We start from the raw sequence: 21,101 nt of genomic DNA on the forward strand, positions 1-21,101 counted from the left end.
CTGCGGACATCAGACCAACATCTTAGTTTCCCACAGTGGTGTGTCAGATGGCCAAATGCAGCCTTGGCCAACCGGGGGGGGTATCCAGCTGTTTTGGACCACAGCTCCTGTCATTCCCCCAGCAGCACATCTGGAGGCCACCAGCTTAGCCAAGGTTACCCCAATAGGAAGGCTGTGCAAAAGGCAAGATGGCAACAGCCCTCCCCAGTTTTATGCCTCTGTTTCAGGGCTGCTGAGATAAGGCTACATCTAACTCCCCATTCCTTTTCACACAGTGGACACAGCTGGACAGGTGTTGCCGCCTTGGAGGAAATAGCCGGTCTCCACGGGTAAAGTACCTTTGGAAATGGAGGCTCCGTGGAGCTTACTATTTCTTTCCCTGGCGATTTCCTTCCTTGTTGCAAGAGGGATAACGGATTTACTTCTTTTTCCCTGATACAATTGACTTTAATATGACCAGGGTGGAACAAAGGTTTCGGTGGGAAATGGCAGAGTTACAGTTCAAGCTCAATTCTGAATCTGAACCAAGCTTTGGTTTGCACAGTGTAAATAACTCTGCATGTGCTCATTGGTGTACCAATGCCAGGATATTTGTGTTATCGGCAACTCTCTCTCCCTCTCTGGCCATGGTTAATTGTGCAGTTATAACCTCTGCCCATATCTTTGTCTCATGGCCTTCTGACCTCACAATTCACAATCCTTAGCTAGTCTAAAAAACTAATGTTCATAACAACTTGTTATATCTTTTTTTTAAAAAAAGTATTGCGAGGACTGCTGCCGTTATGAGAAAAAAACTGCTCCTTTTCCCTTATGGGGTACCCAAGAACCCATAGAGAGTCCTTTTGTAGGTTCTCTATCGGTAGGAGAAAATAACAGAGGCCAACCAGAGAATATTGATAAGCAAAGCAGCTAGTAAGCTTGATCTTTATTAAAGCTGTTGCAACGGGGGGGGGGGGGCTCCTCTCACACGCAGGAGGAAGGAGAGGAACTGAGAACAGTGGTGTGCAAACTCCTATATAGACTTTTGAAATTCCCACCCTCCAGTTCAAGACCACCCCCCATCATATATACATCACAGAAGGGGTGTATCCCAGGACCACCTCTCCCAATGCATCATACATACATCACAGGAGGGGCGGACTACAACAGAAATCTGAGCGCGCTGGTTTTTCCCCCCTTGTCTGCTCGGTTGCTTGACTGGATTCCCTGGGCATCCTGGCCACTCTTTTGTTACTCTATTCCTGAATCCAGGCCGCAGGTCACAGGCTCACACCCTATTCATATCTTTAATGTTCCCTTGAGACAGGATTTGTGAAAGAGACAATGGGGAGATTTCCCATTTCCTTCGACCTTGCAGAGAAATATTTGAGGTCATTTGGGAGAGACAAAATGGTTTCAGGTCTTTTCTGTGGGTTTACATATTTGTATGTGTTTGCTTGGTACATTTATGAACATATATATATATGACCTTAAAATTATTATAGCAGTAACATAATGACCAATATGTTTTTATGTGGACCCATCTTCACGAATTCCCCTTCCCTCTCTCTCAATTAAACCCGAAACCCACGTTGTTATTCTGCAATGCTCAATATTCCGCCCGGAGGCGCCGCGGCCGCGCGCCCTCTTGTGGCCAAACAGCGAATTGCTCCCCCCTTCGCCGTCTCCGGTCTCGTCTTCTCCCGCCGCGCCTGCGCAGAGAGAGCGGCGGACGAGGGAGGGGAACCACGGAGAAAGAATGCCTAGAGGGGCTAAGCATAGAGCAGGGAACGGAAGACGGCTTCTGACGGTGGCAGCCGGAAGCGGAAGGGCCCTTCCGGAAATGATGTAGGAAGCAGCTGGTAGGAGGTCTGTTGTTGTGGGGGGGAAGGGTGGGGGGAGTCGCCTGGGATGCGGGGGGGGGAGGGGATGCCGGGGGGGAGGGGATGCCGGGGGGGAGGGGTCCCCAAAGAGATGCGAGGGGGGTGTCTGTATGGATGGGGGGGAGGGGGACCAGTTTGGGGAATGGGGGGGGGGCTGAGAACCAGAACAAACCAGTCAAAAGGCCCAAGAGGGGAGCTGGGAAGGGGGGGGAGAAATGGGGAGAGTATCTCTATAGGGGGGGGGCAGGAGGCAGTTTTGGCTGGTTTGTTATTTATTATTATGTATTTCCTGACATTTACGCACCCCTCCATTGCAGAAAACCAGAAAGAATAAGACAAAACTGACAATGGGACCCACGGAGGGGAGGGTGGGAAGTCTGGAGATTGAGAGAAATCTCTAAATGTGGATATGTATTTTTTATTTTTCTAATTTTACACTCGCAAAATCAAATAAAAATTACTTTTAAAAAAATAAAACTGCAAAATAGAGGGGGAACCCACAACCCTACTTTTAAAAACACACCGTTGTGAAAATACTCAAGCAGATGGCAATGGCCTTCATTTCCTAAGCATTTGGGTGAAGCTTATCTAAGCAGGGAATTTTTTTAGCAGATGGCACCTGCCCGGGCCAAGGGGCAGGGAGCTCCAAAGTGCTGGTGCTGCCACATTAAGCGACCAGGTTCTTGCCACATAAGACCTGTTCCGCAGGGCCAGTTCTGCCACTTGAAGAGGGCCAGTGGGCACCAGTAGACCCACAATCTGCTAGGTAAATTGGTCCCGAGTTGTTAAGGGCTTTATATGCTCATAGTAGCACCTTGAATGGGGCCCAGCAGCAAATCCTCAGCCGGTGCACATCTCTGAGCAGAGGTGTTACATGCTGACAAGGCCTCACAAGGTTTGAAGCAGAAGGGAGAGGGGGTTTCCCCCTACAAATTCCCAAGTTATTTGGCAACAAGCAGTGTCTGAAACTCCCATTTTTCTAGGTGCATTTTGCAACAGTGAATTTCATTAGTGCAAGCAGTTTTTGAGCTCTGGGCGCAGTAGGACACCTAAGATTTGAGTTTAAGACTGCAGAGTGGGAGGAAAGGAGGACCCCAGCTACTCTGAAGAATGGAGAAGAGACCCTCTTAAGAATATTAGGGGGTGGGCAGGGGAAGGACTAGGCCATGTGAAAAATGAACATAAGATTTTAGCTGCAGTTCATTCATTTTCAGCTTTGTATTCTTGCCATAAAAAAGGCGGGACATTCCATTGTTGCTCCCATAACCTCGGTTTAAGGTGCCATTTAGCTCCTGGCTTCCATATCTCAGTTTCTAACACTGGCAACAAGAAATTGTACAGGTTGCTGCCTGAGTTTGCTCCCCCCCATTCCATCCTCATCCATCCCTATCTCCTCTCGTGTCTGTCTTTCTCGAAGATCGAAAGCCTGCAGGAGCAGGCACTGTTTTGTTCTCACTGACTGTGACCAGGGATTTGAACCCTGGTTTCCAAGTTCCTAGTCCAAATACTGCACCACGCTGTCTCACTTTTTCGTCATAGCCGCTTCTTCTCCTACCGTTCTAGAGCATCCTTTGCCTAAAACTGTCGCCCTTTCCCTTGGTCTTGCAGGGCGGTTGGCAGAGACAGGATGCCACGATGGACGGTGGGGTTCTCCCTGACAGCATCCTTTTTGAGATATTCCTGTACTTGGACTACTCGGACGTCCTCTCAGCGGGGCTCGTGTGCCGGCAGTGGCATGCTGTGGCGCTGGACGAAGTGCTCTGGAAGGACCTTTTCTACAGATACTATCCAGTAGCCCGGGACGTCCCACGACACCCAGGTATGTCCTCCCTTGCAGAGCAGTCAGCCTCAAAACTGGAAAAGAGTAATTGCTGTGCCCCTAACCTGTTGCCCTGTACTGGGGTCAGCTTGGTTTGGAGGTGAGGCTTATAGCTGACGAATGAGGAAAATTGGAAACAGGCTGGAGAGTGAATCTCGCACTCAAGGCAGAGAGAGGAAGCAAGGAATAACACTTGTAGATCTTCAGCTGGGATAGCTCAGCCTATAGAGCAGACAACTCTTTTCCAGCCATGGGCTGGTCCACAGTCCCGCAGACCATGTGGTGGGCTGGACTATTATTTTGAAGGGGGGAAAATTAACGAATTCCTATGCCCCCCAAACGACTCAGAGATGCATTTCAAATAAAAGCACACATTCTACTCATGTAAAAATACCAGGCAGTCCCCACAAATAACCCAGAGATGCATTTTAAATAAAACATTCTACTCATGTAAAAACACGCTGATTCCTAGACCATCTGCGGGCCGGATTGAGAAGGTGATTGGGCCGCATACGGCCCATGGGCCTTAGGTTGCCTACCCCTGGTTTAGAGCATGTGTGCTGGGCACTCCTGCTAAAAAGGCTCCCAGAGTAGTACATATACAAGCAAAACAAGACAGTCCCTGCCCCTGCAGGCTTACAATCCACAAAACAAAACAAGACCATGGCACACAAGGAAAGAGGGAGGAGAGGGAGAAGGAAAACCAAAACCTGGACACCAGTTTCTGAACAGTTGCTCCTATGGTGGCCAAATGCTGGCCCATTTCCGGGGCTGGCGGTGCCTGAGGGAAAGGAGGCTTGATGTAGGTGGTCTGGTAATTTATTCAGATTTTCAGTGAGGGGTGTTGGGTCCTCCTGCCCTCCTCCTCCTCTTCCTCTTTCCTCTGCAGCTGCCACTTCCTGGTATGGCGAGTTCCAGCGGCTGTCTGACACCATCCCCTGCGTGGAAGTTCAGACGCTGGCGGAGCACAGTGACCAAGTCCTCCACCTCAGCTTCTCCCACAATGGCTACCTGCTGGCCTCCTGCTCCAAGGACTGTACCGTTAAGGTGAAGCAGGGCGGAGGGGGAACGAATCCTAACTATAACACAGTGTGTTTCAAGCAGTTGAAGCTTTGCTCCGTAATCCTCACAGCAACCCTGGAAGGTAGGTTGCTTGTTTTGATCCCTGCGTCGGTGACGGGAATTGAGAGCAGAGCCCCGCCTCAGCCCTGAAGAGAAGAGGGTGATTTGGGCCCAGTCATCCTTTCTGCTTCACCTACCTTGCAGGGTTGTTGTGAGGATGGCATAAGCAGGCGAGGGAGCCTCATGTGTGCTGCCGAAACCTTCCTGCAGGAAAGGCGGGTATTGCCGTGGGTTGGGCTGGATGACCCTCGGGGTCCCTCCAGCACTAGGGTTCTGTGAAAAGGCGGGGGGGGCATTCTAAGGCAGGACTGTGTGTCCTGTACTTTAAATACACACATAACCTCTCAGGGTCATGAATTTGAGTCCCATGAATTTGAGACCCTCTCAGGGTCATGAATTTGAGTTCCTGCATTCCTGCAGCTCTTCCAGTGATTTCCCATAGAAGCACTAAATTCTCCAACTCTAGACCAATGTTCATGGTCTCTTTTATGCAGTCAAACCTTGGCATAATCCATTCCGGAAGACCGTTCGACTTCCAAAACTTCTGACAGCCAAGGCGTGGCTTCCCTTTGGTTGCAAGAGCTTCTTGCACTCGAACAGAAACCGCATCGGACATTCAAGTTCCAAAAAAATGTTTGAAAACCAGAGCGTTTACTTTTGGGTTTTCGGCGTTCGGGAGCCAAAGCGTTCAAAAACTGAGCCGTTCAAGAACCGAGGTTTGACTGTATTGCATTATTTCTGGAGTGGGTTTTGCTGATCATGAGAGGGACAAAAATCTAAACCAGGGTTTCGCAAACTTGGGTCTCCAGCTGTTGTCACCATCCCTAACAACTGGTCCTGCTATTTGGGATGATAGGAGTTGTAGTCCAACAGCAGCTAGAGACCCAAGTGAAATTGTATATCAGCGGGAAGCTGCGCTGGGAAACAGTGGAACATTTCAGAGGAGAGACAAGCAGAAGATTGGGCCCTCAGCTCCTCAGAGGCATCGCCCGTCCTCTTCCAAGTGTGTCTCCCTGGCGATAAGGACTAGTAACTTAGAGCTGCCCTTTTGCTGCCCAGCCATCTTGATGGGCCTCCCTTTCCTACTTTCTCTTGGCAGATCTGGAACAATGGCCTGCCTCTCTCCCTGCTCCACAGCACCAGCATGAAGAAGTACAACTGGAAGTACACCCAGTTCTCCCAGTTCAACGCAGACGATTCCCTCCTCCTTGTCTCTGGGGTCTTCGTAGGGCCCCGGACTACTTCCTCAGGCGAGATCGCTGTCATCGATCTGGGTAAAAAACAATGGGCTTAGCTGTTCCTCCCTTGTCACCCCACAAAGCTTAAGAAGGAGCTTCCTGGAAGCTGCCTTCCTTTAGCAAAGTCTGCTGGTGTCAAGGACTGGCTGGATGAGGAGGGAAGTACCTGCCAGATAACCCCCTAAGGAAGCCACAGAAGGGGGAGGCTCAGAGCTCGGGGAGGGGGGTGGTGGACTGGTCAGAGGGGGAAGGAATGGTTGGGTGCTGAAGAGGCAACAGGCTTTTGCAAGCAAGAGGAGCCAGGTGCAGAAAGCAGTTCAGCCTCTGCAGAGGGAGCAAAGGCAGAGGGGAGAGGTGGCAGAAGCTGTACAGGAACTGGTCGCTCTTCCTGTGCTAAGGTCCCCTCCCCACTTGGCTCCAGGGACATGGAGGGCGTTGCAAGTAGCAGAACAAATTATTTATTTATTTATTTGTTTGTACCCCACCCATCTGGCTGGTTTTCCCCAGCCACTCTGGGCGGCTTCCAACAAAGACCAAAAATACACTAAAATGTCACATATTAAAAACTTCCCTGAACAGGGCTGCCTTCAGATGTCTTCTGAATGTCAAGTAGTTGTTTAACTCTTTGACATCTGATGGGAGGGCGTTCCACAGGGCGGGCGCCACCACCAAGAAGGCCCTCCGCCTGGTTCCCTGTAGCACAGATTCCCCCCCACCCCCAGCATAGTTTTAAGGGTGCTTGCAAAACATCTATCTGTGAAGGAAGAGACTTAGAGCGAAGTAGAAAGTAACTGGCAACAGTTTGATAGGGGTCAGTCCTACCTCACAGGGTTGTTGTGAGGATGAAATGGGGAGGGGGAGAACCACGTGGCCACCTTGAGATCCTTGGAAGATAAAAGGCAGTTTTTAAATGTCATTAATAATAATAATAATAACAACAACAACGAAAGCCATATTCGGTTCTCGGCGTTTTCTCCTTCCAGAAAACTTTGCCCTCCTGTCCCGGGTTCGCAACAAGCCCTATGACGTGTTTGGCTGCTGGCTGAACGAGACGCACCTGATCTCTGGGAACCTGCACCGTATGGGGAACTACACCTCCTGCTCTGTGCTGTGGCTGAACAACGCCTTCCAGGTGGGCGAGATATTTGAAAACAGTTTTGAAGTCCATATCGTGATACCAATTTCATAATTTCTGACCTGGCAATATATATTGCCAGTCATGGTCTGTGTGTGTGTCCAGTGGCGTAGCGTGGGTTGTCAGCACCCGGGGCAAGGCAAGTAATTTGCGCCCCCTAACCCCCAGATGTTGCGCCCGGTGCGGCCGGCCCCCCCTGTCCCCCCACGCTACGCCACTGTGTGTGTCCCCTATGCAAAAATCAGAATGTGGGGAAAAGTGTGAAGCCAGCCAATTCCTCTCTGCAGCTCCATCCTTATTTCAGGCATTGTGATATATCAGTATATTGAAATCTTTAGCTGGTGATGCATCACGATGTAGAAAACCAAATATTGCCCAGCCGTACTGCCCGGGGGCCGGGGGCTGTTGGCTTTTGCAGGGAAAGGGAACCAGCTACCTCACCATCCCTCTCTATTCGGAATCCGAGTGCATGCTTTGATAGGCAGCAGAGAAATGCAAAAAACGAGTGCGGGAAAGGACATCGTTGAGGGGATCTGCTTGCTCTGGCAATATGAAGTGTGTTTGGGCAGGGAAAACTCAGCCTTGAGCAGGCCTGGTGGAGAGGAGGAACCCAGCTCTGAGAGCATGACTCAATTTCTATGTGTGTGTAAAGCTAAAGCGAGGGGCTGCCTGCATAGAAGCCTGTGTGGTTTACAGGTGTGTTGGGCTCCCCTTTCGTGGTTTCCCCCGTGACCAAGTAAAGCTGCCTTAAACGTCACAGCAGAAGGAGACCCAGGGGACCTGCCTCCTCTTGGATTGAGGCTGAATCCTGACAAGGCAGAATCACTGTTCTTGGGGGAGAGGGGGCAGGTGAGTGTGGGGGACTCCCTGGTCCTGAATGGGGTTACCGTGCCCCTGAAGGGCCAGGTGCGCAGCCTGGAAGTCATTCTGGACTCACAGCTGTCCATGGAGGTGCAGGTCAATTCTGTGTCCAGGGCAGCTGTCTACCAGCTCCATCTGGTACGCAGGATGAGACCCTTCCTGCCCACGGACTGTCTTGCCAGAGTGGTGTATGCTCTAGTTATCTCTCGCTTAGACTACTGCAATGTGCTCTATGTGGGGCTCCCTTTGAAGGTGACCTGGAAACTACAACTAATCCAGAATGCGGCAGCTAGACTGGTGACTGAGAGCAGCTGCCGAGACCATATAACACTGGTCTTGAAAGACCTACATTGGCTCCCAGTACGTTTCCAAGTACAATTCAAAGTGTTGGTGTTGACCTTTAAAGCCCTAAATGGCCTCGATCGAGTATATCTGAAGGAGCGTCTCCTCCCCCATCGTTCTGCCTGAGGTCCAGCACCAAGGGCCTTCTGGCGGTTCCCTCATTGCGAGAAGCAAAGCTACAGGGAACCAGGCAGATGGCCTTCTCGGTAGTGGCACTCACCCTGTGGAACGCCCTCCCATCAGATGTCAAAGAGATAAACCTGACATTTAGAAGACATCTGAAGGCAGCCCGGTTTAGGAAAGTTTTTAATGTGTGACATTTTAATGTATTTTTAATATTTGTTGGAAGCTGCCCAGACTGGCTAGGAAAACCCAGCCAGATAGGTGGGGTACAAATAATAAATAATTATTATTATTGGGCTTGCAGGGCGTCGAGTCTGAGAACATGAACGTGGTGAAGAGGCTGTTCAAGATCCAGAACCTGAACGCCAGCAAGATCCGGATGGTGACCGTGGCAGACTGCAGCCGCTACGACCCTTCTGACCTCCTCCTGAATCATGGGGAGCACTTGGAGGGCGGGACCAGGAGCCCCTGCCAGGCCCCCAACCTCTGCAGCGACAGCGAGGAGGAGGAAGAGCAGGCGGAGGAGCAGCAGCAGGCCAAGCAGAAGGCAACACCAGAACCAGGCTCCTCGGGGGCAGAGAACCAGGCGGGCGCTGGCAGTGGGCTGGGCCGCTTCCTGACGGACATCATCGAGGGGCGAGTCCGGCCGGTCATGACGGAGCTACAGATGGAAGCCAAAGTCGCCCAGCTCCTGGCACAGAACAGGACGAAGCCGCCCGAGCCCAACCTGCTGTCCACGGAGGGGAGCACTAAGAAATACTTGATCTTCACCACCGGCTGCCTCGCCTTCTCCCCACACCAGATTGGTAAGGGAGGGGTATTTGTGTGGGGCTCAGGCAGCCCTGTTTAGGGAAGCTTTTAATGTTTGAGGCATTACTGTATTTTAATATTCTGTTGGAAGCAGCCCAGAGTGACTGCGGAAACCCAGCCAGATGGGCGGGGTATAAATAATAAATTATTATTATATTCTTATTATTACTATTATTATTATTATTAGGCAGTGTGAAAAACAGCCTGCAAACGACTGCTAGCTGTGATAGCTAAGGGGCACCTCGAGTTTCAGGGCTGCCTCTCTCCTACATTGGCTAAAACACCCTAAACAGCCTCGGCCCAGTATACCTGAAGGAGTGTCTCCACCCCCATCGTTTGGCCCAGACACTGAGGTCCAGCTCCAAGGGCCTTCTGGCAGTTCCCTCCCTGTGAGAAGTGAAGTTACAGGGAACCAGGCAGAGGGCCTTCTCGGTGGTGGCTCCTGCCCTGTGGAACACCCTCCCATCAGATGCCAAGGAAATAAACAACTATATGACATTTAGAAGACATCTGAAGGCAGCCTGTTTAGAGAAGGTTTTAATGTTTGATGTTCAATCGTGTTTTTAATATTCTGTTGGGAGCCACCCAGGGTGGCTGGGGAAACTCAGCCAGATCGGCAGGATATAAATAATAAATTATCATGATTAAATTATTATATTATTAGTAGTTTCTGGGGAGAAAAAGGGAAGGCAGTCGTCATTTTCATACCCCCTGCCTTCTGAAAGCAGGACCTTCTGGTCTGACCCCAGGCACTGAAGACTGCCAGAGACACACTGGTGTAAAAAATGGAGACCCTGGTGTCGGTTTTTTATTTTGATAACATAGAATCATAGAGTTGGATGGGACCCTGAGGGTCATCTAGTCCAAACCCCTGCAATGCAGGAATCTCAGCTGAAGCATCCATGGCAGATGACCACCCAACCTCTGCTTAAAAGCCTCCAAGGAAGGAGAATCCACAACCTTCTGAGGGAGACCGTTTCACTGTTGAGCAGCTCTTGGCCTCAGAAAGTTGTTCCTGATCTTCTTGCCTCTTGCCCCACCCTCTGTGTTCCCTCAGGGATCAAGCAGATCTCGCCTCACCAGATGACGACCGCAGGCCCCGTCCTTGGAGAGGAGAGAAATTCGGACAAGTTCTTTGATTCGCTCGACCACGTCATTGATTTCCACGGGCATATTATTGGCATGGGCCTCTCCCCTGACCACAGGTAAGGAGGCGGGCGGGGTGGTGGTGCTGCCAACCATATGGGAGGAGGAGGAGGGGGGAAATTTCGTCTGAAGGGTAGGAGGCAACAGGGTTCTTTTGCAGGCAGAAATTCCCCGGGTGTCTTCCCCGGAAGCTCCAGGTAAAGGAGGGTTGGGTTCCAGGGATGAGAAAGCCCCTTTGCCTGAGGCTGTGGGGTGGATATGGACCCTTGGCTCTTGCAGAAGACCCCCCCAGCCCCATTTGTCTCCAGAAGGCCCAGTCAAGTTCGGTCCCCAGTGGTATCTGGGAAAGACCCTGCCTTGTTTCACACCCTGGAAATTGAATTGAATTGAATTTTATTATTACAGTCACAGACCAGTTCCGGCTCACTTACAATAATATACAATATACAATAAAACGCAACAGGAATACATTGAATTGCAATTGGGTATAACAGAGACAACTCAGATATAGCAGCAATTAAAAATATATATTAAATCTTGATCACTAAAACATAACCTAAACTTGTCATTTAAAACCTTTTGGTAGTACAACTTGTTCCCTAAGTTTTATGGCAGATGCACAGAATTTGGATCTCTAGATCCTTGTCCTCTACCAGGAGTTTTAGACAGACACCTGGAGAATGTGGTCTTGGGGAGTTTAAAAGGGAAAATCCACTCATCCTTTAAATGGTTGGGAGATTCAGGACAGATCGAAGGAAGCCCTTCTTCACACAGCGCCTAGTGAACCTGTGGAACTCCCTCCCACTGGAAGCAGGGTTGCCCAGCGGCCTGGTTGGCTTCAAGAGAGGATTAGGCAAATTGGTGGATGAGGAGAGGGCTGTCAGTGGCTCTGCTCTGCCTCCACAGAGGAAGCCGTGCTTCTGAGGACCAGCTCCTGGAAACCCCAGAAGGGGAGAGGGCTGCTCTTGCGCTCGGATCCTGCTCATGGGTTTCCCTCTGGGGCATCTGGTTGCCCACTGTGAGAGCAGGATGCTGGACAAGACTGGGCCCCCTTTGGCCTGATCCTGCAGGCTCTTCCTACATTCTTAGTCATGGAAGGCGATCTACTGGGGAGCAGCTTGCCAGAAAAGACAGCCCAGTCTCCAAGGGGAGGCAGCCTCCATGTGTCAAGTGAAGAAGCCTCTTCAGAGCGACAAGAACTTTAAGGAGCCCCCCCCCCCCATCGCTGCCTGTGCTGGTCACAGTCCTGAGCTTTAGCTATTCTTGGCTGAATGGATGAAGCTACCTTATTTCGGGGGTCTATCTAGTCTAGTATCGCCTGCCCCAATTGGCAGCAGCACCTCTTCAGGATTGGGGGCAGAGAAAGGTCTTCTTCCCCCTTAACTGCTCCCTTTCCTGGGTCATGTGGAGGCAAGCGGGGGGGAGCCCCACTGAACCCCCTCTTCCAGTGTGGTGTAGTGGTTAAGAGCAGTAGACTTGTAATCTGGTGAACCGGGTTCGCTTCCCCGCTCCTCCACATGCAGCTGCTGGGTGACCTTGGGCCAGTCACACTTCTCTGAAGTCTCAGCCTCACTCACCTCACAGAGTGTTTGTTGTGGGGGAGGAAGGGAAGGAGAATGTTAGCCACTTTGAGACTCCTTTGGGTAGGGATAAAGCGGGATATCAAATCCAAACTTCTTCTTCTTCCTCTTCCTCTTCCTCTTCCTCTTCTTCATCTTCTTCCTCCCTGCCTTGCCTGCAGGTACTTGTATGTGAACAGCCGGGCCTGGCCCCAGGACTCTGTCATTTCTGACCCTTTGCACCCACCCCCCATCTCTGAGGAGATCGACCTCCACGTGGTAGACCTCAAGACGATGACGGAGGCCCAGGGACCCTTGCGAGGCCACCGGGCACACACTCCCAGCAACGACTTCTTCTTCATATTCTTGGATGTTAGCAGAGACTTTGTGGCCAGGTGAGCTGCAAGAGGAGCTGGTCAGAGTCCTTCAGTCTGTGGGGTGGAGTGGGGGGCCCAACTGCACTTCCCTGCTCTTTCAGCCTTTCCCTCCCCTCAACCTGAATGCCCTTCCTCACTGCGGTGGCCTGCAGGCCGTTGCGGGAACCAGAAGTGGGGAAGTCCAGCCTGGCATCTGAGCCCCCGGCCTGGCGGACCCGCTTTGCTGAAAGTGCCTGGCCTTTGGCTGTCCCTCAATGCATCTCTCTCCATGCAGGCTGCAGCTACAGAGCTCCTTTCAACAGCTTGTGTGGATGATGCCTTAAAGAAAGAAAGAATTGTTAGATTTAGTCCTCATAATCACAAGATTTTGAGGCTGAGAACATCAGTAACCGAAAGGGCTGTCTCTTCTCTTTTCTTGAGCAGAGGAGGAGCGGAGCTTCCTGCAATCTGGGACAGATACTTGTATAAATTAAATCAGGATATTGATTTATTGATTGCCTTCCCTTCACCGCAAGATCCCAGAGCAGGGTACAGCATTATACTGGAGTAGGAAAATAATGCCAAGATATTTCACATCTGGCAACCAATGCCCCACTTTGTTTTGGATAGTACAGTATATGAGTAGACAAGTCTAAAAAGCCCAGGACAAAAATTTTCACATCCCTCTAGCGGCTCTGGTGCCTCATTTACCAGAAGTCAGGTACCTTGGTTGACGAACACCTTGCGAGTTGAATGTTTTGGCCCCTGAATGCCACAAACCCAGAAGTGAGTGTTTCGGTTTGCAAACTATTTTTGGAAGTTGAATGTCTGATGGGGCTTCCATGGCTTTCGATTGGCTGCAGGAGCTTCCTGAAGCCAATCAGAAGCTGCGCTTTGGTTTCCGAACGTTTTGGAAGTCAAACACACTTCCAGAACAGATTCCGTTCGACTTCCAAGGTACGACTGTATTTAGCATTAACTACGGACGTGTATACTTCATTCTGAACAAACAAAGCTTCCTGATTTATATTTTGCTCTCGGAGTCTTCGTTTGGTCAGAATCGAGTATACAATTACAATTAAATACTTTACTTCTGGTCAGTGAGCCTACACAGCTGCTAGAAGGCTGTGAAATATTATGTCCCAGGCTTTTTAGACTCATCTAAAAATGTACTATCTGAAACCCAAGGAGTGAATTGGTTACCAGATGTGAAAAATATGGGCATTATTTTCAACTCTCCTACTCTACTATTAAAAACAATTTAAAAACACCTTGCAACTGTAAAAATAAGGTGCATCCTCGCTGCAGGCAAGATTTACCTGCCCCTGTAGTAAAAGGCCATTTGCCAGACCTGGTACCAGCCACTTAGTAATAATACTGAGGACTAGAATCTTGATGTCTTCTGCAGCCACTCAGAAGGCAAGTCCCTGCTTTGTTACAACCGTTCTCTCTCGTATCCCTCGCAGTGGGGCGGAGGATCACCACGGCTACGTCTGGGACCGGCACTACGGGATCTGCTTGGCCAAGCTGCAGCACAGCGATGTGGTCAACTCGGTGGCCTTCAGCCCCGTGGAACAGGAACTCTTGCTGACGGCCAGCGACGATGGGGCCATCAAAGTGTGGCGCTCCCCCCGCACCGTGAGGCTCCTTCAGGCTGAGAAGCCACGACCACAGAAGCTCTCCTTCTCTTGGGTCACGAACCGGAGGAGGTGAACCGAACCGTTGTGGCCCTGCAACCTGCAAGGTCACCGTGTCTGCTTGCTGCGGCCAGGCTCCCTCGTGAAAAACCCTGCCGTAGACAGACAGCGGGCCCAGTGGCCTGGGGTGAGATCAGAAGGGGGTTCTGGAGTTTTCGGGGTGGGGTTCACTGGCTAAGAGGGGAAACCCATTCAGCTGCAGTTGCCCTGGGCTCAAAATGGTTAGGGGTGCAGATTTTGACACCCGGGGCTGCCTCAGCACAGCTATGTGCTTCCACCACTGGGGTCCGTTCAAAATGGCTTCTTCATGAGAACCAGGAAGTGACCTCTCCAGACACCGGAAAGACTCTTCTTTTCTTATCTCTGTGGCTGCGGTCTCCTGGAAGATGCAGGCACCATTAGGCAGTTGAATGCACATGCATACTCCGTTTGTTTCCCTCGCACCCGCCACCACCACCCTCTGCACAGCCCGGGCACTGGCAACCCACGCTATGGCACTGCTTCTCAGTTAAGGCAACTATGGCAGAGCCCTGGGGAAATCGCAAGAGGGCACAGTATTAACATGTCGTACCAGAATCCTCCAAGCCCCTTTCCCTCCTGCCACCCAAACGCTGATCTCCTTCTGTTTCCATGGGCAGAAACAGAAACATTTCCATAGTGCTCCTGTTCCACAGTGAAATAGTGCCCTGGCCGAGCCCCTCCTGCTCATCTCTGGGTAGATTGAAAAACACATTTAACTTATTATTTTCCCTTGGCACCTGGACCCTACGATCTGGCAGGTTTGTGTTTTAGCCAGGAATCGGTCTGTGGGGCAGCCTCGCACTCCAGAGAGTCCAGGGTCTCTGGCTCTGCCCAGTAACATGCCTTTGGCTGTTTCTGGGCTGAGCCGCCACCTGCTCCTCGTTCCCTCCTGGTTGCAGAGCTTCTGCAACCAGGGCGGCGCTCACCCTGGTTTGAGCACCCTGGTTGCAGAAGCTCTTTGCTTTTGTCCAGAGCACTCCCAAACACCCACTTTGCCTTTACACAGAGGCCAGGAGGGAAAGAGAGAGTTGACGAGCGGGAGGAGGGGGGCGGGCAAGCACAGTGCCAAATGGGCAGGGAATTTGAGGATGAGATTTTCCTTTTTCCTAGGTGCCAAGTCCCTACTTGCTAGTTCGGAGGTATCTCTGGGTGCCCCATCTGGCTTCTTTTCACCACTTGAAAGCTTGCGTGGAAATAAAGCAGCCTCTCCACAGACCTCTCTCCTGGGTGTACCTTTTGGGCGCTTCCCCACTTCCTGCTGCATCCATGGAAATGTGGGGCTTCTGTTTCCAAAGTTGTAGCAAGACAGGGCTGCTGAGCCATTAGCAGAGATCAGTGGAGCCATTTAAAAATAGATTTCAGAAGCCTGGGAGCTTGGAGGGCGGGGATGGCGGGTCAGGGCAGGGAAAGGAGCTATAAAGGAAGAATAAAGGCTGATTGGTTGGTTCTCGTAAATCCTCCTGAAGAACAGGGCGGGAGAGAGACTGACAGGTATTGGTCCAATACTGTATTAATTGCAGAGTCTGGCTCTCCTTCTAAGGTGTAGCAAAGTCTTTTCCATGACGTTGCCAGAGGATGCACTTTGAAAAACCCACACAAAAGTTTTGCATGGATCAAAGAATCGGAAAACTGGCATAATTACAAGTAATGGCAGAGACTGTTCCTGCTGGATACTTGGATCCAGGTTTTGGTTTTTTTCTAGAGAAAGAGGTGGGCGGAACTTGCTGAGCACCCACCCAAAGTTGTTGAGCCCCAGGCGCCGTGACGCCACCCAGTACACGGCCCCACAAGCTTGCGGAAGGCACCAAAGAGGTGCTGGAACTCGGTTCCAGCTGAAGAAAAAGCCCTGCTTAGAACCATAGAATTGTCGAGTTGGAAGGAAGCCCAAGGCTCAGCTGGTCCAGCCTCCTGCCATGCAGGAATTCTATGAAGAATATTTAATGTGGGGTGCATGTGAAATATGAAAGAAGAATCTCCAAACAACAACAAAAGCCCCATTCAATTTTTTAAAAGAACAGTTTAAGCAGTTCCGACAAGTAAAAGCATCGGCCCTCTCTGTCACGGTCCCGTTCACGGGTGACCGAAGTCCCGGCAGGGGACATCATGACCAGGGACAAGATGGCGGGGTGGGAGCAGGAACGGGAGTGCAGAAGCCAGGAGTCAGGAAGCCAAGAATCCAAGGGTCAGAGAGCCGGGAGTCAAGAGGTCAAGGGTCCGAGGGTCAGGAATCAAGGAGCCAAAGGCAGCAAGGCAGGGAACGAGTTGCTGTGGCAAAGAGCTGAAGGGAAATGCAGACCTTATAACTCTTCCCAGTTACCAAGCGGCCTCACCTGTGCGGCTGTGCTTTGCCTCGACAGAACAAACTTAGGAAGGCCCCAGTCCTGCGAAGTCCTACTGGTCACAGGGCCTGGCTCCTGCACGCACACCTGACACTCTGCTTTCCATCTGGTGCTGCAGCTGGGAGGTGTAGATTGACTGCAGGTGCAGAAATCATAGAATTGTAAAGGGACCACAAGGGACCATCTAGTCCAGCCCCCTGCTCAGCAGGTGCAAGGCTAGCGGGAGGGAGGGGTAGTTGCAGGTGGCAAGAGGGTGGACGGGTCTCCTCTGACTCCTCTCTCTCCTGCTGACCTCCTTGCCACAAACAGCAGTCTCTTGCTTCCTGGAACCCAATGGGCTCTGACCAGATGCGATTTTGGCTTTAGGTGTGATCTTTGAAACACAACCCCCTGTGTCAGTTGCGGGCCTAATGTAGAAATAAATATCTAGCAGTAAGAGCTGATCAACTGTGGGATGGAAAGTGGTGGACCTTCCTTCCTTCCTTCCTTCCTTCCTTCCTTCCTTCCTTCCTTCCTTCCTTCCTTCCTTCCTTCCTTCCTTTGAGGTTGGATGGCTGTCTGTCAGAGATACTTGGATTGAGATTCCTGCATTGCAGGGGCTGGACCAAATGATCTTCAGGGTTTCTTCCGACTCGACAAATTCCATGATTCCCAAAAAGGGTGCATGTTCAGTTTTAAGTGTTCAGGGTGAGAGTGAATTTCGAGCAGCAAGTACGAGAGGCTGGCATTTTAAATATGTTGTGTGTGACTAAATACAACCTATCAGCACTTAAGAATACAAAAAAACCCCACATCTTTTTTGACCAAGTTCTGCTTGTCTTGGTGGTAGTCCTTATGTGTGAATAAAAGTAGGAAATGGCGAAGTGGAAGTCTGAGACTGCAGCTTTCTGAGAATGCAGATGCACGTCAGAACCGAGGGCGATTGCAGCAGTTTTTGCATCCTGAAGTTTAAAGTTAGGAGATGACCTTCTCAGAGGGTTTGTGCTGTGAACCAGATTATATTGTTGACATGGCTTGTTTTCATATTCTGGGAACACTTCCTAGGATTATGTTGCCCCTCTCCTTAAACAATGATTAAGTAGCCACAAAAGTCTTTACGTTAGGAAACATTCCATTATCTGGAACGCACCAGAGGCTTTTATTCATTTGTTTAGGAGCACGTGCTGAGGTATAAACAGTTTGCAAACCGGACTTGATCCAAATACTCCATCTCTTCCTCCGGACTCCAGAGTCAAAACCAGAACCAGTTTCAATCCATATGCAAACACGGAAGGTTTATGGCGTCATTCTGTACTTTGGTGCTACGTTTGCAGTCCTTGATGCAGCCACCTTGGAGTAACCACCGCGGAATTTAGTGGAACTTACTTCTGAGTAGGCAAGGATAGCCTTGCCCTGTTATAAATAACATCAAAAAGGGGGTTCAAAGAAAAATTGCACTCGGCTTGCACTGTGGGTCTTGAAACTCTGCCTTTGATGAAATTGGGACCAGTTTCATGGCAGGCAAACCATGCCCCTCTGTACCAAACTTTTGTGTGCCTGGGGGCCCTCAGCTCTGCCTCCCATGAGCTGCCCTGCCTCCCCACAAGGTCCAGCAATAGCTGGTGCTTTGCTGCGCTTGCCCACATAAAATAATAATAATAATTTATTATTTATACTCTGCCCATCTGACTGGGTCTCCCCAGCCACTCTGGGTGGCTTCCAACCAAGTATCAAAAACAGGTGTCTTTTAAAAGTAAAATAGTTGTTTATTTCCTTGACATCTGTTGGGAGGGCATTCCACAGGATGGGCGCCACTACCAAGAAGGCCCTCTGCCTGGTTCCCTGTAGTGTATTTTTCATCTTTGTTGGAAGCTGCCCAGAGTGGCTGGGGAAACCCAGCCAGATGGGCGGGGTACAAATAATAAATAATAATTCTTCTTCTTCTTCTTCTTCTTCTTCTTCTTCTTCTTCTTCTTCTTCTTCTTCTTCTTCTTCTTCTTCTTCTTCTTCTCCTCACTTCTTGCAATGAGGGAACTGCCAGAAAGCCCTCGGAGCTGGACCTCAGTTTATGGGCAGAACGAGGGGGGTGGAGACGCTCCTTCAGGTATACAGGACCAAGGATCACAGTCTCACAGAATTGTAGAGTTAGAAGGGATCCCGAGGGTCATCTAGACCAATGCCCTGCAATGCAGGAATCCTTTGCCCAAAGTGGACTCAAACCCACAACCCTGAGATTAAGAGTCTCCTGCTCTGTCAGCTGAGCTACATTCCCTGACTGGGTATCAAACCTGGGCTGCGGCAGTGAGAGCACTGGATCCTAACCACTAGGCCACCTGCAGGTGATGATCTCTGCCTGCGAGGGAAGCAGATACTCTCGCATAATCAGTCCCCTCACCTCGTTCTCCCTCCAGGCTGGAACAGGGGGCAGGTGTTGAGATGATTTACAGCCACAAGTCAAGCAGGAATCTAGCCTCCCTTCCTGAGTTTGTGCTCACTATCAAGTCTCAGGAGATCTGGGACAGGGGTATAAAGGAAAAAAATGGCTTGTGGCTGCATGAACACTGCAAGCTCAGCCTGGGTTGCGGCTGCTGCGTTGGATTGAGTTTCTCTCCCTGTTTTGCAGAGCTAACGGCCGGCCATTGGGCTTCCTGCTCCGTTTCTAGGGTCTGTCTCTGGTCCCGCATTTTGGCCAGGAAGGACACCCCTCCCCAGAGAGGCTTTTGGAACTGCAATCTGCCAGGGAAGGTCCTGAAGGAGCCCAAATACATGAAGAAGTCAAGCAGCAGGAGGAGGGGGATTACTGCAGTGCCCCTACCCTTAACCCAGATAGGCAGGAATGAGAGTGGCCAGTAGGGCACCTCTTTTTATTAATGCCCCCAGACACCCCTCACTTCATCCCCTTTCAAAAGCCAGACCAGGCAAAGCAGAGAGGGTTTTACTTTCTCGCACAAATAACCACTTGCACCTTTCCTTCCTTCCCCATCTATTCAGCCATTCCCCAGCTGCTTCCTCAGAGCAACGATCCTTGCAAAACGGCAAAGAAGGATGAGCCAGGAAAATGCCAGCAAGTCAGGGCAAGGAAGTCCCAGGGCAGTGGTGGCATCACTCAGTGGTGGCATCACCTCAGGAGGAGGCTTTCAGGCTAAGCTTGGCCTACACTCCTACACAAATTCTAGGAAACTGTCCAAAGTTTTTTAACATCTCTCCAGCAGCTAATTAGATCCTGCTTCTGTCTAATATCAACAAATTGGAGAATCTTTTATCCTCTTCCAAGCAAATCAAAGATCAAAAGCCTTAATTATATAATATTGTTATTTCCACACAGTTTATAGTTTTTTAGAGCCATATTTATGTCAACAAATACAAAACTTTCCAGGCTCGCTTGGTTAATGTAAACGGTACTTCGGGGGGGGGGGGTTGGTTGGCCGAATATTATATTGAAGCAAAGTACAATAGTAAGAGAGGCTTAACCCACACACACCCTTTCCGTTCCATTCCAACATACCAACGTAGATGTTAATCCTTCTTCCACTCAGTCTTTTCTTTTTTTTTGGCACCTCAGTGGCTGGCTTAATTGGCAGAGTAATTTCTCCCTCCTCGCTCGAAGCATGTCCAAAACCTAAATCCAATTTTTCATCTTAAGAAATGGAACTTGATTCGCTTGCAGAGACAGCGTCCAGGAGAGCCAGACTCTCTTGGGGGCTTTCCATCCAGTGCCCCCAGCCCCTCCTTCCTTACGAAATTGGGGCTGGTTTGTTGGTTATCTGCGGATGAGACTGTGTCTTCCCATACCCCGGGAAGATTTTGGGAGGCTGATTACTCCCATCTCAGCCATCTTCCGTGGCGCCTCAAGCGGAAGTCGAAGTGTCCCTATTTTCCAGGGACTGTCCCAGTTTCTGATTTTATTCCGAAATGTCCTGCTTGTCCTCAATAGGACATCCCTATTTTCATCGGAGAAATGTTGGAGGGGGTGGGAATAGGAAAACACTTCTTCTGAATCGGAACAAATGGCAGAAAATCCCATTCAGCTGTAAACCCATGGGTTTTCCCGGGGGGCAGGGACGGCAGGGCAAACGAAGGTTTGGATAAGTCCTACATCTTACATAAAACATTGGTAACCTCCAATATATGAACCTATACATCATATTATGGTGAGCATACTTCTCCCCTCCCCATTTTTTATTCTCACTACAACCCCGTGAAGTAGACTTTGCTGTGGGAGGAAGAGGGAGAGATTGACAGAGGGAGAGATTGGCTTGAGAGCAGTACATGTGAAAAGGATCTAGGAGTCTTGGTTGACCACAAACTTGACATGAGCCAACAGTGTGACGCGGCAGCTAAAAAAGCCAATGCAATTCTGGGCTGCATCAATAGGAGTATAGCATCTCGATCAAGGGAAGTAATAGTGCCACTGTATTCTGCTCTGGTCAGACCTCACCTGGAGTACTGTGTCCAGTTCTGGGCACCACAGTTCAAGAAGGACACTGACAAACTGGAACATGTCCAGAAGAGGGCAACCAAAATGGTCAAGGTAGCCGTGTTGGTCTGCCATAGTCAAAACAAAAAAAAATTCCTTCCAGTAGCACCTTAAAGACCAACTAAGTTAGTTCTTGGTATGAGCTTTCGTGTGCATGCACACTTCTTCAGGTATGTCAGGAGTGCTCTGATGGTGTTTCCTGCTTGGCAGGGGGT

The 21,101-nt window shown here is 50.2% G+C and overlaps 1 protein-coding gene across 2 annotated transcripts; it reads left to right on the top strand.

The window, feature by feature from the left end:
* Positions 1–1,740: 1,740 nt before the first annotated feature.
* On the top strand, positions 1,741–15,306 carry FBXW5 (F-box and WD repeat domain containing 5). Of its 2 annotated transcripts, none has more exons than XM_081882432.1 (9): positions 1,741–1,848; positions 3,471–3,681; positions 4,571–4,728; positions 5,903–6,077; positions 7,025–7,173; positions 8,807–9,308; positions 10,370–10,517; positions 12,200–12,412; positions 13,840–15,306. In XM_081882432.1, exons 2-9 carry the CDS (start codon positions 3,498–3,500, stop codon positions 14,084–14,086), a joined length of 1,776 nt encoding a protein of 591 aa, XP_081738558.1. In that variant the 5' UTR covers positions 1,741–1,848; positions 3,471–3,497; the 3' UTR covers positions 14,087–15,306. The 2 variants fall into 2 exon arrangements, with proteins under 2 accessions (XP_081738558.1, XP_081738559.1); XM_081882433.1 differs by having other exon boundaries at positions 1,819–1,841.
* The last annotated feature ends 5,795 nt before the right edge of the window (positions 15,307–21,101 follow it).

Source organism: Podarcis melisellensis, assembly GCF_964234715.1.
Source record: "Podarcis melisellensis genome assembly, chromosome: 12".
Taxonomy (NCBI): Eukaryota; Metazoa; Chordata; class Lepidosauria; order Squamata; family Lacertidae; genus Podarcis; species Podarcis melisellensis.